At 34.3% G+C, this 13,616-nt stretch overlaps 3 protein-coding genes across 3 annotated transcripts; all 3 read left to right on the forward strand.

Annotated features, from left to right (window-relative positions):
* The first annotated feature begins 1,036 nt into the window (after positions 1 to 1,036).
* On the forward strand, positions 1,037 to 3,227 carry si:ch211-260e23.8 (protein C19orf12 homolog). Its single transcript, XM_051113859.1, has 3 exons — positions 1,037 to 1,164; positions 1,584 to 1,761; positions 2,762 to 3,227. The coding sequence occupies exons 2-3, from the start codon at positions 1,602 to 1,604 to the stop codon at positions 3,025 to 3,027; spliced, it is 426 nt and encodes a 141-aa protein (XP_050969816.1). The 5' UTR covers positions 1,037 to 1,164; positions 1,584 to 1,601; the 3' UTR covers positions 3,028 to 3,227.
* Positions 3,228 to 3,400: 173 nt separating this feature from the next.
* On the forward strand, positions 3,401 to 4,977 carry zgc:101715 (Protein C19orf12 homolog-like). Its single transcript, XM_051113860.1, has 3 exons — positions 3,401 to 3,600; positions 3,765 to 3,942; positions 4,065 to 4,977. Exons 2-3 carry the CDS (start codon positions 3,783 to 3,785, stop codon positions 4,328 to 4,330), a joined length of 426 nt encoding a protein of 141 aa, XP_050969817.1. The 5' UTR covers positions 3,401 to 3,600; positions 3,765 to 3,782; the 3' UTR covers positions 4,331 to 4,977.
* Positions 4,978 to 6,666: 1,689 nt separating this feature from the next.
* si:ch211-260e23.7 (protein C19orf12 homolog) lies at positions 6,667 to 12,110 on the forward strand. Its single transcript, XM_051115912.1, has 3 exons — positions 6,667 to 6,928; positions 7,195 to 7,381; positions 8,958 to 12,110. The coding sequence occupies exons 2-3, from the start codon at positions 7,222 to 7,224 to the stop codon at positions 9,218 to 9,220; spliced, it is 423 nt and encodes a 140-aa protein (XP_050971869.1). The 5' UTR covers positions 6,667 to 6,928; positions 7,195 to 7,221; the 3' UTR covers positions 9,221 to 12,110.
* The last annotated feature ends 1,506 nt before the right edge of the window (positions 12,111 to 13,616 follow it).

Here is a 13,616-nt window from a genome sequence, read left to right on the forward strand (position 1 = left end):
TTCTTTCTTTCTTTCTTTCTTTCTATATTTCACACAACTTCTCTCACGTTGAAGGGTGGTGTTGTGACGCGCCCTCTAAAGGCCAAAATAGCGTGGGACAGTCTTCTTCTTCTTCTTCTTTTTTTTTTTTTTTTAATTATTATTTTACTTACAACTTAACCAGAATCACACATCAATTCAACTTCCCCCCACCCTCCCAACCACCCTTCCCTTGCGGTCTCTTTAAAATGGGGTACCTAATGAAATAAAAAAAGATAACAGAAAATCAAAGCCACAGGAATCACAAAACATAAAATCCAGCAATCAAGAATGCAAACTAAAAATTCATAAATAAAATAAAAACTACAGCGTTAAGACATTCTTTCTGAGCCCTGGTCATTGTTTTGTGCAATGAACTTGGAGATCTTCTCAGTAGCTATAGTCCAGATCTTTAATGTAGACATTTGTGCCAGGATCACCCGAGCTGTGGATATTTCAAGCATTATAATGTCCTGAAGTTGTATCAAACATTTGTACATATCCAGGTTATGTGGTGGAATCCAGTGTTGCACTAACAGTTTTTTTTGCTGATGTTAACCCCGCCAGCCAAACAGTTTTTTGTAGCTTAGAGAGATTCAACAGAGAATTGTCACTCAGTAATAATATAGACGGGTTCATCGGTATAGGATACTCATGATAAGATGGTACACACCTCATTCCAAAATTTTTTTAACTTTGTCACATTCCCACATCATATGAAAGCGTGGGACAGTCTTCTGAATAACCTGAGACAATGCCAGTTCTTTACTTGTTTATCTATGATCTCAAAATATCAAAAAGACCCATTTTATGAGAAACATCTCCTTGTAATTACATTTTCAAATGATTTATACATTAATCTCATTCGGGTGACTAGCTTGGAACTGACAGGATCTTGAAGAGTAGACTCATAAACTAATCAGACTACCTAATGTGAATTATCTGAGCGTGAGATGTGTCGTGATCGTATTAATATTGTCATGGTGGTAACAAATTAAAGCAAAGGGACCCACAAGGCAATCGGCTCCACATCAGATGAACAGACTGCGGAAGTGTGCAAATGTAGAGTACTTGAGCAATCCCACACTGATTTCAGCCAGAGTGACTGGAACAGACATCTGCTAGCTCCTCTTTAAAGAAGAAAGGGTAAGCTTTTTATTATATCAACATGTTACAGAAATATCTGAAAGTATACTGCAATAGATTTCGTTTTAAAATTGTAGGCTGACCTAGATTTGAATTTTGTTTTGTTTTTAAAGATGATATTGTATAATCAATCAATAATGTTGAATTTCCAACGAATGTTTGAAAAATGTTTTTAATTTAGTTTTTATTTTTACATTGCTTGCAGAATGTAATAACATATAATGGCTATATTACTAATAAAATTTGCATATCATGAAACAATTTGAAAAAGGCTAGTTGTTTTAATGTTCTCAGATGGTGCATATGAATGGGCAACTCATTGATTAAAGTACTTCATTTCTGATTGCATATCAACATGCGTTTCTGTTCTTCTCATTTGTGTGTAAAAGGGCAAATGATCCATTAGTGTTTATTTCCAGGTTTCACTTGACATCACAATGAGCAGTCGAGTGGATGATGTTATGCAGCTTTGCTGTGAGGTCTCAGCCAGCAGGAAGATGAAAGCAGCCGTGAAGAGCTCTGGAAAGGGAGCTGCAGCGGCTGGTGGAGGCGCTTTTGTAGGGGGAATGGTTGGAGGCCCAGCCGGCATAGCTGTTGGTAAGATCATGCCTTTGTTTTCCATGCAATCCACAAACTTTCATCTACTTTCATCATAGAGTGGTGTTATAATGACATCTTTAGTGGCCTAGTGCAGTGTTTCTCAACCTTTTTTGCCTTCAGTAAGGCTACTCCTTTATCAACACCAATCTGGATAAATTATATGTTATTATAAATTACAAATATATACAGTTGAGGTTAAAAAAAATGTACATCATGCAGAATCTGCAAAAAAGTTAATTATTTTACCAAAATAAGAGGGATCATACAAAACGCATGTTATTTTTTTTATTTAGTACTGACCTGAATAAGATATTTCACATAAAAGACGTTTACGTGTAGTCCACAAGAGAAAATAATAGTTGAATTTATAAAAATGACCCTGTTCAAAAGTTTACATACACTTGATTCTTAATAATGTTTGGTTACCTGAGCCGGGGGTGAAAACTTTTGAATTTGATTTTTCTGAAGAACAGCGGGCAGTTTAACTGTTCAGGACAAGCAAGGGATTCATGAACATCTATCACTTAAAAAAAAAAGAAAAAAGTTGTGGATCATTCAGGTAACAACACAGTATTAAGAATCAAGCATATGTAAACTTTTGAACGGGGTCATTTTTATAAATTCAACTATTATTATATATTATATTATAGATATATATTATTATATATCTCTTGTGGACTATATGTAAATGTCTTTTATGTGAAATGTCTTATTCAGGTCAGTACTAAATAAAAAATAACTAACATGCATTTTGTATGATCCATCTTACTTTGGTAAAATAATTAACATTTGCAGATTCTACAAGGTGTATGCAAACTTTTGACCTCAACTGTATTATTATATATGACCAGTTAAAATATTGTATATTGCAAATATTGCAAATATATATTATAAACAGATAAAAACACTAGATTCATAGTTTTTACTACTATTTACTCAACAAACAAAGCTAATTAATCATTTTCTGTTCATCTCTTAATATATTTTACTACTCTAGGTGGTACTTTGGGAGGTCTTCTGGGAACTTGGATGACCAGTGGCCAATTCAAACCTCTTCCTGAGATCATCAAGGAGCTGCCTCCAAAATACAAGGAGAAACTGTACTCTGATGTCATGGGTGCATTGGGCACACTGGACTGGACAGACGTGGCTGGCCTCATTGTTCTGGTTATGGGCAGCGCCACTCTGCAAGAGCAAGTGTTTGCTGCTATACTCACTTATGCCACAAAAGAGCTCAAGGCTGAAGTGCAGTATGGAAACTGACCACTTGAGGGTTGATGTCATCAGCCGGTGGTTCTCAATCCTGCATCCTGTTGCTTTTGCACTGGTGTTTCTCTTTCTTTGCAGCTCCTGTGCAGACTCTTTTTTTAGTCACTTAGTTATTTCTATGCATAATGCAGGCTATTCTAATAAAGCAGGTTAGTTTGTGGCTTGTTTTGTGGTGGTTTTCAGTTAAACCCTCATGTGGTGCAGTTTAAACTAGTAAAGTTTTAATTCTCATTTTAAAAAAGTTACAATTTCTTGTTTATTTAATATTTTTTTTAAAAAAATGAACAATGAGTAAAAATGTCAAATGACATATTTCATGATTTTAATTGTTTATTTCTTTCAATTCCAAGCTACATTTTTGTAGCTACTTTTCATGTCAGCTGAATTTTATTCTGGATAATAAAATTCACTCAACGAAGGTCAACTGGTTAAAGAGTCGCCTATAAAAACACAGAGAAAATCGCTGAGCATAGCACGGAAGTGCACGACAATACATCACGCTTATGAATATGAGAACGAAAGTAACTTCACCTTTCCAAAACGCTACTCTAGGGCAAAGACAATCAGGTAAGAAATGTGAAAATATGTTTACATTATAATTAGGATTTATAATTTACAGCGCGTCAGAGTTTTCTCAAACAATGAATGCCTAAAATAATTGAGGAAATGAAACCAGAAATTACGTTTTTTAAATCTCTGTGTGACAGTCGCTTATCGTTGTTTATCGCCAGGGTTTGGAAAACTTTAAAATGGCAAATCGAACAGATGATATAATTAAACTTTGCTGCGAAATCTCTTCAAATAAGAAGATAAAAGCAGCATTTAAAAACTCAGCGAAAGGTGCTGCGGTTGCTGGAGGAACCGCTTTTGTTGGAGGGCTGCTCGGTGGTCCAGCCGGTATAGCTGTTGGTAGGTTTATGCGTGTTTTCCTAAAGTCCGCATCTTTGTCCCTTTTTCAGTTTGTCTACCTGACTACCTTCTCACCACAAGATGTTGCTTAAGTATTATTTTATTCATTTATATTACTCAAGGTGGTGCTGTGGGAGGTTTGCTGGGAGCATGGATGACCAGCGGCCAATTCAGACCTCTTCCTGAGATCCTCGTGGAAATGGGTCCTACACAGAAGGACCAACTGTACTCTGATGTCATGGCCGTAATGGGTACACTGCAGTGGGTTGACGTTGCTCAGCTAATCGCTCAAGTTAATGGGAACGCCTCTTTACATGAGCAGGTTCTGGGTGCCATACTCAATTTTACTAAAAACCAACTCAAAGCTGAAGTGCAGTATGAAGTCTAACCGCTGGAGGGTGGATGTTACTGGCTTAGTTTCGGTTTTATCTCGTTATTTCATTAATTTCTCTTATGCTGGGTGTTTGTCCATTGATTTTTAAACTTTTTATAACTTTTATGTTTTTTTTTTAAGGGAAATAAATATTGGTACAGATAGGGCATTTACAGCTGACTGCTAGTTCTAAATATGTTAATGTCAGAAGACAGAAGAAACCCTGGCTTATTTGTTAGATAACTACTTTCAGTGGTTAAGGACAAGCTGGAAGAGCAAGTTGCTACTAGTTTGCATTCTTTATGTAATGTGTGAATTGTTAAAGAACACTATAGGATGTATAAGATGTCACGATGCTAAAGCAGAGCTTGTAAAAAATTATTATACGCCTACGTGTTTAGGCCAGACTGTTTACACATCAGAAAAATAGGCATAATCATACATGATCAAAAAAAGATTTTCTTTCTTTTAAGTTGTCAATGCTAAATGCATAATGTGTCATTGCATGTTGACATGAATGCATAAAAAGTTACATAATGGTGACGCTGTAAATGTGTTTTTAATCCCAAGACAAAATGCAAAATACATAGGCCTTATCATAAGCACATATAAAAAAGTTTTTGTTCCATTAAAAAGATAATGAAGTAGAAAAAAACAAAGTTACTATTTCATTAAAAAGAAAAAAACATAACTGTGGCCTTGTGTGTTTGTGTCTGTATACACATAAAGTTTGGGATTAGTATGATTTTTAATGTTTTTTTTTTTTTTTTTTTTTAAAGAAGTCTCTTATGCTTAAAAGTTCCATTTATTTGATTAAAATACATAAAGCTATTATTGCAATATAAACTATATATTTTTAATATACTTAAAAATATAATTTATTTCTGTGATGCAAAGCCGAATTTTCATCAGCCATTCCAATCATAAGTGTCATTAATCAATATACTGATTTATGATCAGTTTTGGAAACAGTTGTGCTGCCTATTATTTTTTGGAACCTGTGATTTTTTTTTTTAGGATTCTTTGATGAATAAAAATTTAAAAAGAACAGCATTTATTCAAAATAGAAATTTTGTCAATATACTTCTTAATTTACTATCACGTCTTTAAATCAATCTAACACATATTTGCTGCATAAAAGTATTAATTTCTCAAAAAAAAAAAAAAGTACTGACCCCAAACTTTGAACGGTAGTGCATATTGTTACAAAAAATTACTATTTAAAATAAATGCTGTTCTTTTTATTTTTATTTTTATTTTTTTTTGATCAAAGTATCCTGAAAAAAGTATCTATAAAAAGTATAAATAAAATTTAAGCCACACAACTGTTTCCAACATTGATAGTAAATCAGCATATTAGAATGATTTCTGAAGGATCATGTGACTCTGAAGACGGGAGTAATGATGCTGAAAATTCAGCTTTGCATCACAGCAATAAATTCTACTTAAAGTATATTAAAATAGAAAACCACTATTTTAAATTGCAATAATATTTCACAATTTTACTGTTTTTTTTTTCTGTATTTTTTTAAGTAAGTGCAGCCTTGTTGAGCAGAAAAAATTTCTTCAGAAACTTTAAAAAATCTTACTGATCCCAACCTTTTGAACAGCAGTGTTTTTGGTCTGAAGAAGATAAAATGTAAGCAGCAGTTCTGTGGGTGAAAATGCCTTGTTGTCAGAGGAGAATGGCCAGACTGGTTCAAGCTGATAGAAAGGCAACAATAACTCCAAAGGTGATGATACGGGGCAACATTTTAGGCTATATTGCTGGGCAATGTTGCCATCAACAGCAACCAGGTGAGACCATTGCCCACGACCAATCTAAAGTATCCAGTCAGAAATCTGTTCCCCATTCTCAGTCGCTCAGGGAAGTTGCCTAGCAGCATTGCTCAAAAAGTCACCCCGTGTTTCATCACCTTAATAACCACTTGTTACAACAAAAGTATGCAGAAGTATCTCTGAACGCTCAACACGTTGAAACTTGAAGTAGATGGTGTATAGCAACAGGAGACCACCCCAGATGCCAGTCCTGTCAGCTGAGAACAGGAAACTCAGGCTACAATTTGTAGGATAACGCACCATGTCGCAAAGCTTAATTCACCTCAAACTGGTTTCTCAAACATGACACTGAGTAGACGATAATCAAATGGCCTCCATGGTCACCAGATCCCAAGCCTGTGTGGTGGTGGAATTGGACATTTGCATCATAGACGTGCAGGAACTATGTGATATCATCTCATTATAGACCAAAATCTCTGATCAATGCCTTTAGCACTTTGTTGAGCTGATGCCACGCAGAATTAAAACAGTTTTGAAGTCAAAAGGTGGTCCGACCCAGTACTAGCAATGTGTGAAAACTGGCCACTGAGCGTATGGGATTTGCTGTTGTTTTCTGTCAGGGCGCTGTTTCTAAATTTTTTTTGCAGGTGGTTGACTGACAGTTTCTCAACACAGTTACATTACGTTTAGGTGATGCTCCGAAATAAATTAAAGCCATTATGAAAAGTCTCTTAAGCACAACACCATTTAAAGGGCCAGCACACCGCAGCGGAAGTGTGATGTCACACAATGACTTATTGCTCAAACTGAAAGTAACGTCAACAAAAGAAAGAGGTAAAGCCTAAAAGTTATCTAAAAGCTGTAATGTAGTTTACAAATCTTGCCTAGTGTTTTATATGGTCAAAATCAGACGTAGGTTGTGAAAATGTACATGTTTTATGTAGCCTAACTTGTTTAGCTTTTACTTTCTTTAGTTTGTTGTAGTTACAGACTGTTTGACAGAAACCAAAGTTTATATAGGAGTTTGCTATTCTTTGCAGTGTTAACACGTATTACATTTGAGAATAGTCCGCTCTTTGATTCGTGTTTCTCCTCCTCAGACAGGCAGTGTTTGAACATACAACACAATGAACCGTCAAGTGGATGATGTAATGGCGCTCTGCTGTAAGATATCAGAGAGCAGGCAGATTAAAGCGGCTGTACAGAACTCAGCTAAAGGAGCTGCGGCTGCTGGTGGAGGGGCTTTTGTAGGGGGGCTACTCGGAGGTCCACCTGGTATTTTTATTGGTACGTACCCTTGTGTGTTTGATTTCTTGTTATTCACAAACTTTGACCCACTTCACTTCTTCACCACTGGGTGGCGCTATAATATCATCTATAAACAATAGATAGGTTTGTTCGCTATGGTTTGTTTACTTCTTGGTAACAACATTCAAACACTCTTAAAAATAAAGATTCTTTATTGGCTTGAATGGTTTAATGAAGAACCATAAACCTTATTAAATCCTTATTATTAAATTTTGATACATTTCTATTCAACTGTGTAGAAAATGTTGGAACAAATCAATAAAATCAACGGTTAGACAAATTAATATATCAACTTTAAATTTAAAGTGAAGAAAACAGATTATGTTATTGACAGTGTTGGGGAAAGTTACTTAATTATTAAAAATAATGCATTACAGTATTGCGTTACTCCCTAAAAAAACTAATTATATTACTTATGTTATTATGTTATTATGTTACTTTTTATGGAAAGTAATGCACTTTGGTGTTACTTTTCAAATCTGGGCTGGGCTTGTTTGTTTTTAATGTAAAAGCCCTTTGAATAAGCATCAGACTGAAGGAAAAGATAAATTAATGTCTGTAGAATGCAGAACGAAAAAAGTTCAAAACTCTTCAGCCGTAAAAAGAAGCACAAATGTTAGCTTACCTAAAGTGATTTGTAACCCTGGACCACAAAAGTCATATTTGCTGAATTAATAAGCTTTCCATTGATGTATTATTTGTTAGGTTAGGACAATATTTGGCTGAGATACAACTATTTGAAAAAGTGGAATCTGAGGGTGCAAAAACAAAATCAAAATATTGAGAAAATCGTCTTTAAAGTTGTCCAAGTTCTTAGCAATGCATATTACTAATCAGAAATTAAGTTTTGATGTATTTATGGTAGGAAATTTACAAAATATATACATGGAAAAATCAATAAATTTGACCCATACAATGTTTTTTTGGCTATTGCTACAAATATACCCATGTGACTTATGACTGGTTTTGTGGTCCATGGTCACATTTTTCCTTATTAGTATGATTGAATTTGATAATCAGAGATTAGCAGCAAAGACACTGGTTAATAAAATGGGACTATATACATAAAGGATATTTGCATTTACTAATTATTGCAGATTTGCGTCATATTCTGAGTTTGCATTTCACTGTTTTTTTTATTCATTTGGAATAAAGAATCTGAATCAGATTTTGTGCAAGTAAGATGAGTAAATGCATGTCCACATTTAGTCTAGAACTACAGAAACCATACACAAGGCACACAAACCATCTGCACTTACTCACGATTTCTCTCAACATGGCAACAGGAGAGCTGTCAGTTAATAAATGGTAAAACAATGTAACTGGTGTTACTTATTTGAAAAAGTAACTCAGATATTTTCTTGTCAATTAAAAAGTAATGCGCTACTTTACTAATTACTTTAAAAAAGTAATCTGATTATGTAACTCGCGTTACTTGTAATGCATTACCCCCAACACTGGTTATTGATTAACAATTATAAATGGTCAATTTAGTGAACCTAGTCTTTAGCAGTTGGTTTCTTTGTCCAACTTGATCTCCTATTGTCATTTTCAGGTGGTGCATTGGGAGGTGCCATGGGATGGTGGATGACTAGTGACAAATTCCATCCTCTTCATCAGATCATAATGGAGATGCCTCCTCAACAGAAGAGGAAACTGTACTCTGATGTCATGGCAGTACTGGGCAGTCTGAATTGGGTTGATGTGGCTCAACTCATTCTTTTAGTGATGGGTAATTCCTCACTACAAATGCGAGTGCTTACTACATTACTCTCTTTTGCCACAAATGAGCTTGGAGCCAAAGTGCAGTATGTTTAAAAAATAATGTCACCTAGTTAGTCTATGCCCAGGTTGACTGGCTGAACAGCTTTTTTAGTTTAGGTTTTGTTGTTGTTTCTGAAAGATGTTTTTAATTTTTTTTTTTTTTTGTTATAAACATGCTTGTAGGTGTTATGGTCGACTCCTCTTCAATATTATTTTCCAATCCAGTTTACTAAAGCCACAATGTTTTACTGTATATTTCAATGTTTAAAATATTTAAATGTTTAAAATACTCAAAAGAAATTCAGTAATTACTGAGGAAATCTGAGTAATTAAGCAATACTCTTTTCTAAAACACATAAAAATCAGGACCTCATGAGCCACTTCAGTACAGTTAAAGGGATAGTACACTGAAAAATAAAAATTCTGTCATCTTTTACTCACACTACATGTGGTGTGTGACTTTCCATTATACGGACCAACAAACACTGAGACAGTCTGCAAAAAACAAACAAACAATTCTTTTATGTTCTACAAAAGAAATAATTTCATACTGGTTTGGAACGAATGAGAGTGAGTAAATGATGACGGATTTTTCATTTTTTGGTTGAATAATCAATTTAATTGGTTAAGCAGATTTAAAGGATTAGTTCACTTCCATAACAAAAATTTACAGGTAATTTACTCACCCCCTTGTCATCCTAGATGTTTATGTCTTTCTTTCTTCAGTCGTAAAGAAATTGTTTGTTGAGGAAAACATTTCAGGATTGCTCTCAGTATAGTGGACTTCTATGGTGCTCATGTGTTTAAACTTCCTAAATGCAGTTTTACTTTTTTTCTAAAAAAAAATCACAATTTATATATTTTTTAACCTCAAATGCTCGTCTTGTCTAGCTCTGTGATGCGCATGCATACTCTGTGCACTTCAGGTCAAGACAGTTAGGGAATGTTGAAAACTCCCATCTCATTTTCTCCTCCAACTTCAAAATCGTCCTACATCGCTGCACAAATACCGACCCAGTGTTTACAAAGTGAACATGCAAAGAAGGTCAGACGCCCTTTACAAAAAAGGTAAAATAGCGATGTAGGGTGATTTAACTAACTGTCTATACCCGGAGTGCACGGAGTATGCATGCGCATCGTAGAGACGAGAGAGATGAACATTTGTGGTTAAAAAGCGTATAAATTGTAATTTTTAAAAAAAAGATAACACCCTTCTTCCTTGGCTGGGATTGTTTAGAGCCCTTTGAAGCTGCATTTAAAAATGCATTTTGGAGGTTCAAACTCAGGGGCACCATTGAAGTCCACTATATGGAAAAAAAATCTGAAATGTTTTCATCAAAAAAACAATTTTTTTACAACTGAAGAAGGAAAGACATGAACATCTTGGATAACAACGGGGTGAGTAAATTACCTTTACATTTTTGTCTGGAAGTGAAATAATCCTTTAAAATAGTGTTGCTGTTGTTGTTGAAAATTTTATTTTCTAAAAGGATAGGATAAGATAGGATATAGTTGGATAGGAGGATATGACCTGTTTTAGAATCATCTTCACTGTCAAGTTTCTTTGTTTTTTAAGGCTGGAATACACTACATGACTTTAAAATCTGAACTTCTTTTTTAAACATAAGGCATCATACACTTACTGGCTTTGTAAATAGTAGGGTCATTCCATGGAAATGTCCATTTTTCTGTCCCTAGCCTTTATGGAAATTTTAAACTTGGAAAAACACTTTAGGGTAGCAATTTCTTTATATTTTAAAACAAAACAATATGTTATTTGGACAATTACACCTTTTTGAGCCATCAATGTGGCAATACTTGTTTTTTTTTAATCAATTATATCAAATTCCAAGCACCACAAAATTGCTCGTCCCCAGCCATGTGTGGTCACAGCGGTCACTAGTGTTACCGTTTAACAAAAAGTGTTTATTTTGAAGTTAAAGTCACACTGATGACATCACTTGATTTCCTTCTTCATATTTCCTGAAGATCCATGAAAAAAAGGCCCATAGTAAGTCCACTGTCTCTTTTCAGTTATCAGAAATTTCAAATCTCATGATTTTATATGAAGCTTTTAGTTTAACTCACTGGTATGACCTGCTTTATTGCTAGGAAATTGTAAAAAACAAGAATACAAATTGTCACTGGCATCACCTTCCTTATGGGGAAATAAATGCACAAAAAAGATAAATAAATCATTAAGCTGTCATTTATGTGTAATCATAAAGTCAAAAAGTAATATAATAATGTGGTCTAACTTTAAATGTTGGGAAAAAAAAAAAAAAAAAAAAAAAAAATTTTAAGACATCTTGGCATACCAATGTGGACATTTCTGTAGAATGATCCAGTTAGAGAGGAAAAACTGACCATCATACACTACCAGACTTTCAAGTTGTGACTGGCTGGCTGTGACTTTTGGCGACAAGCATCGACTTATCCAAACTGTAAATCGGGGAAAGAATTGGAGCAAAGGTTGTGTGTTGCATTCCAGCCTTTATGCAATAATCCATTCAATATTTTAACCCATTAACACATGTATCATGTTATTTTATTTGTGTTTACCTGCCACCTTATATGCACTACCATTCAAAACATTGGGGTTGGTAAGATTTTGAATTTTTTTTTCTTCAAAAAACTATTTTATGCTCATCACTGCTGCATTTATTTGATTAAAAAATACAGTAATATTTATTTAAATGTAATTTATTCAAGCAGCCATTACTCCAGTCTTCAATGTCTTATGATCCTTCAGAAATCATTCTAATATGCTGATATGATGCTCAAGAAACATTTCTTTTTATCAGTGTTGAAAGCAGTGCTGCTTAATGTGTTTGTGAAAAATGTTACACTTTTTTTCAGGATTCTTTGCTCTTTGTAACATTATGAATGTCTTTACTGTCACTTTTGATCAATTTAAAATAAAAATAAAAGTTCTGATGTATGACATGTTTTGTTTTGTCATGCAGATTGAGATTACAAGTGGTTGATGTACACTGGCTATTTAAAATCCGAATGATTTTCATATAAAGAGGTGTGTCGAGTGGATAGGGCATATGAAATTGAATCACATCATTGTTTGAGCTTACTGGCAATATTGCTTCTTGAGAGTGGAAGGAAAAGAGGATGTTTTCATGTTTAGAAAATGTTAATAAGAATGCTAAGTTGATCATATAAAGTCTAATGATGATTTCATTCTGTTTTGTTTTGTTTTTCTCATCACATTTCTTTGAAAATGAGAAATGGTTGGCCATTAAACCACAGTGTCTTACTCTTTCTGTACTGTACTCTGTGGTTCGTGGTACAGTGGAGTGTATGTGGTTTGCTGGAAAACTGGTTTATAACATATGAGGTCATAAGCTATGCCCACACACCATGAAAACTAAACCAGAAGTAACCGACTTAGAAGGCAAAAACAACACTAAAAATATACATGCAGACACCAGTTCATCAAACGAAATACTTTAAACAGTGAAAAGAAGAATGCAGTGTATTTTAATTTATTTTTACAACAAGAGGGCTGTCAAGGTTGTATAACATCAGTTGTTTGCCAAGAAAAACGTAGCTGCTTCCTCATGTCAAGATGTGTATGTATTTACTGATTGTTCTCTGAAAAGAACGTTGCTTGTTTTCTGGTGGTAAACATGAAAAGACAGCAGCATGAAAAAACCTTTCAGAAACTTGTGCATTCAATAATGACCTTAAAAAATAGTTCTGTCATTGTTATATACACTTTCATGTCATTTCAAACCCAAATGCCTTTTTTTTATGTGGAACATTAAAGATATTTAGAGAAATGTGTTTTTTATTGTGTGTGTGTGTGTGTGTGTTTGTTTGTTTCCGTTCAATGTAAGTCAATGGTCACCAAAACAGTTTGGTTACCAACATTTCCAAAATATCTTCTGTTATGTTCTGTAGAAGAAAAAAAGTCATACAGGTTTGTATCAACATTAGGGTGAGTAAATAATGACAGAATTTACATATATATCTTTAAGGCCAACAAAACCCTGAAACATTTCAATTAAAAAAAAAAAAAAAAAAAAAAAAAGATAGTTCATAGTTTGAACTTAAGAATGAACTTTGCTTCACTCCGATTCCCAGAATCAAGCTCTCAGACTGTGATGTGTTGGAATTTCTGTGCAATAAAACACTGCAGTGGACTGAAGTTCACAATGTGTGACCTTTTTTTGCTCAGTTTGCTCACAGTTTTCTTTGGTAATCGGTCTCTGATCAAGTGGGTTGCGTTTTTTTTCCGTAACAAAATTAGTGGGTTTCCTACTCTATTTTTATCTGTCTAATAATAGTAACAAGTGAATTGTGTGAAAAGCATGTGATGATTGATCTTAGCTGCTGAACTGGTTTTGTTAGTTACTGTAGATACATTTTTCTAGACTTTGTGCCAAAATTCTGTCATGGAAATGATGTTGGGCGTTTTGCAAAGCAGAAAAGGTTT

The sequence above is a fragment of the Labeo rohita genome, chromosome 7 (assembly GCF_022985175.1).
Source record: "Labeo rohita strain BAU-BD-2019 chromosome 7, IGBB_LRoh.1.0, whole genome shotgun sequence".
NCBI classification, from domain to species: domain Eukaryota; kingdom Metazoa; phylum Chordata; class Actinopteri; order Cypriniformes; family Cyprinidae; genus Labeo; species Labeo rohita.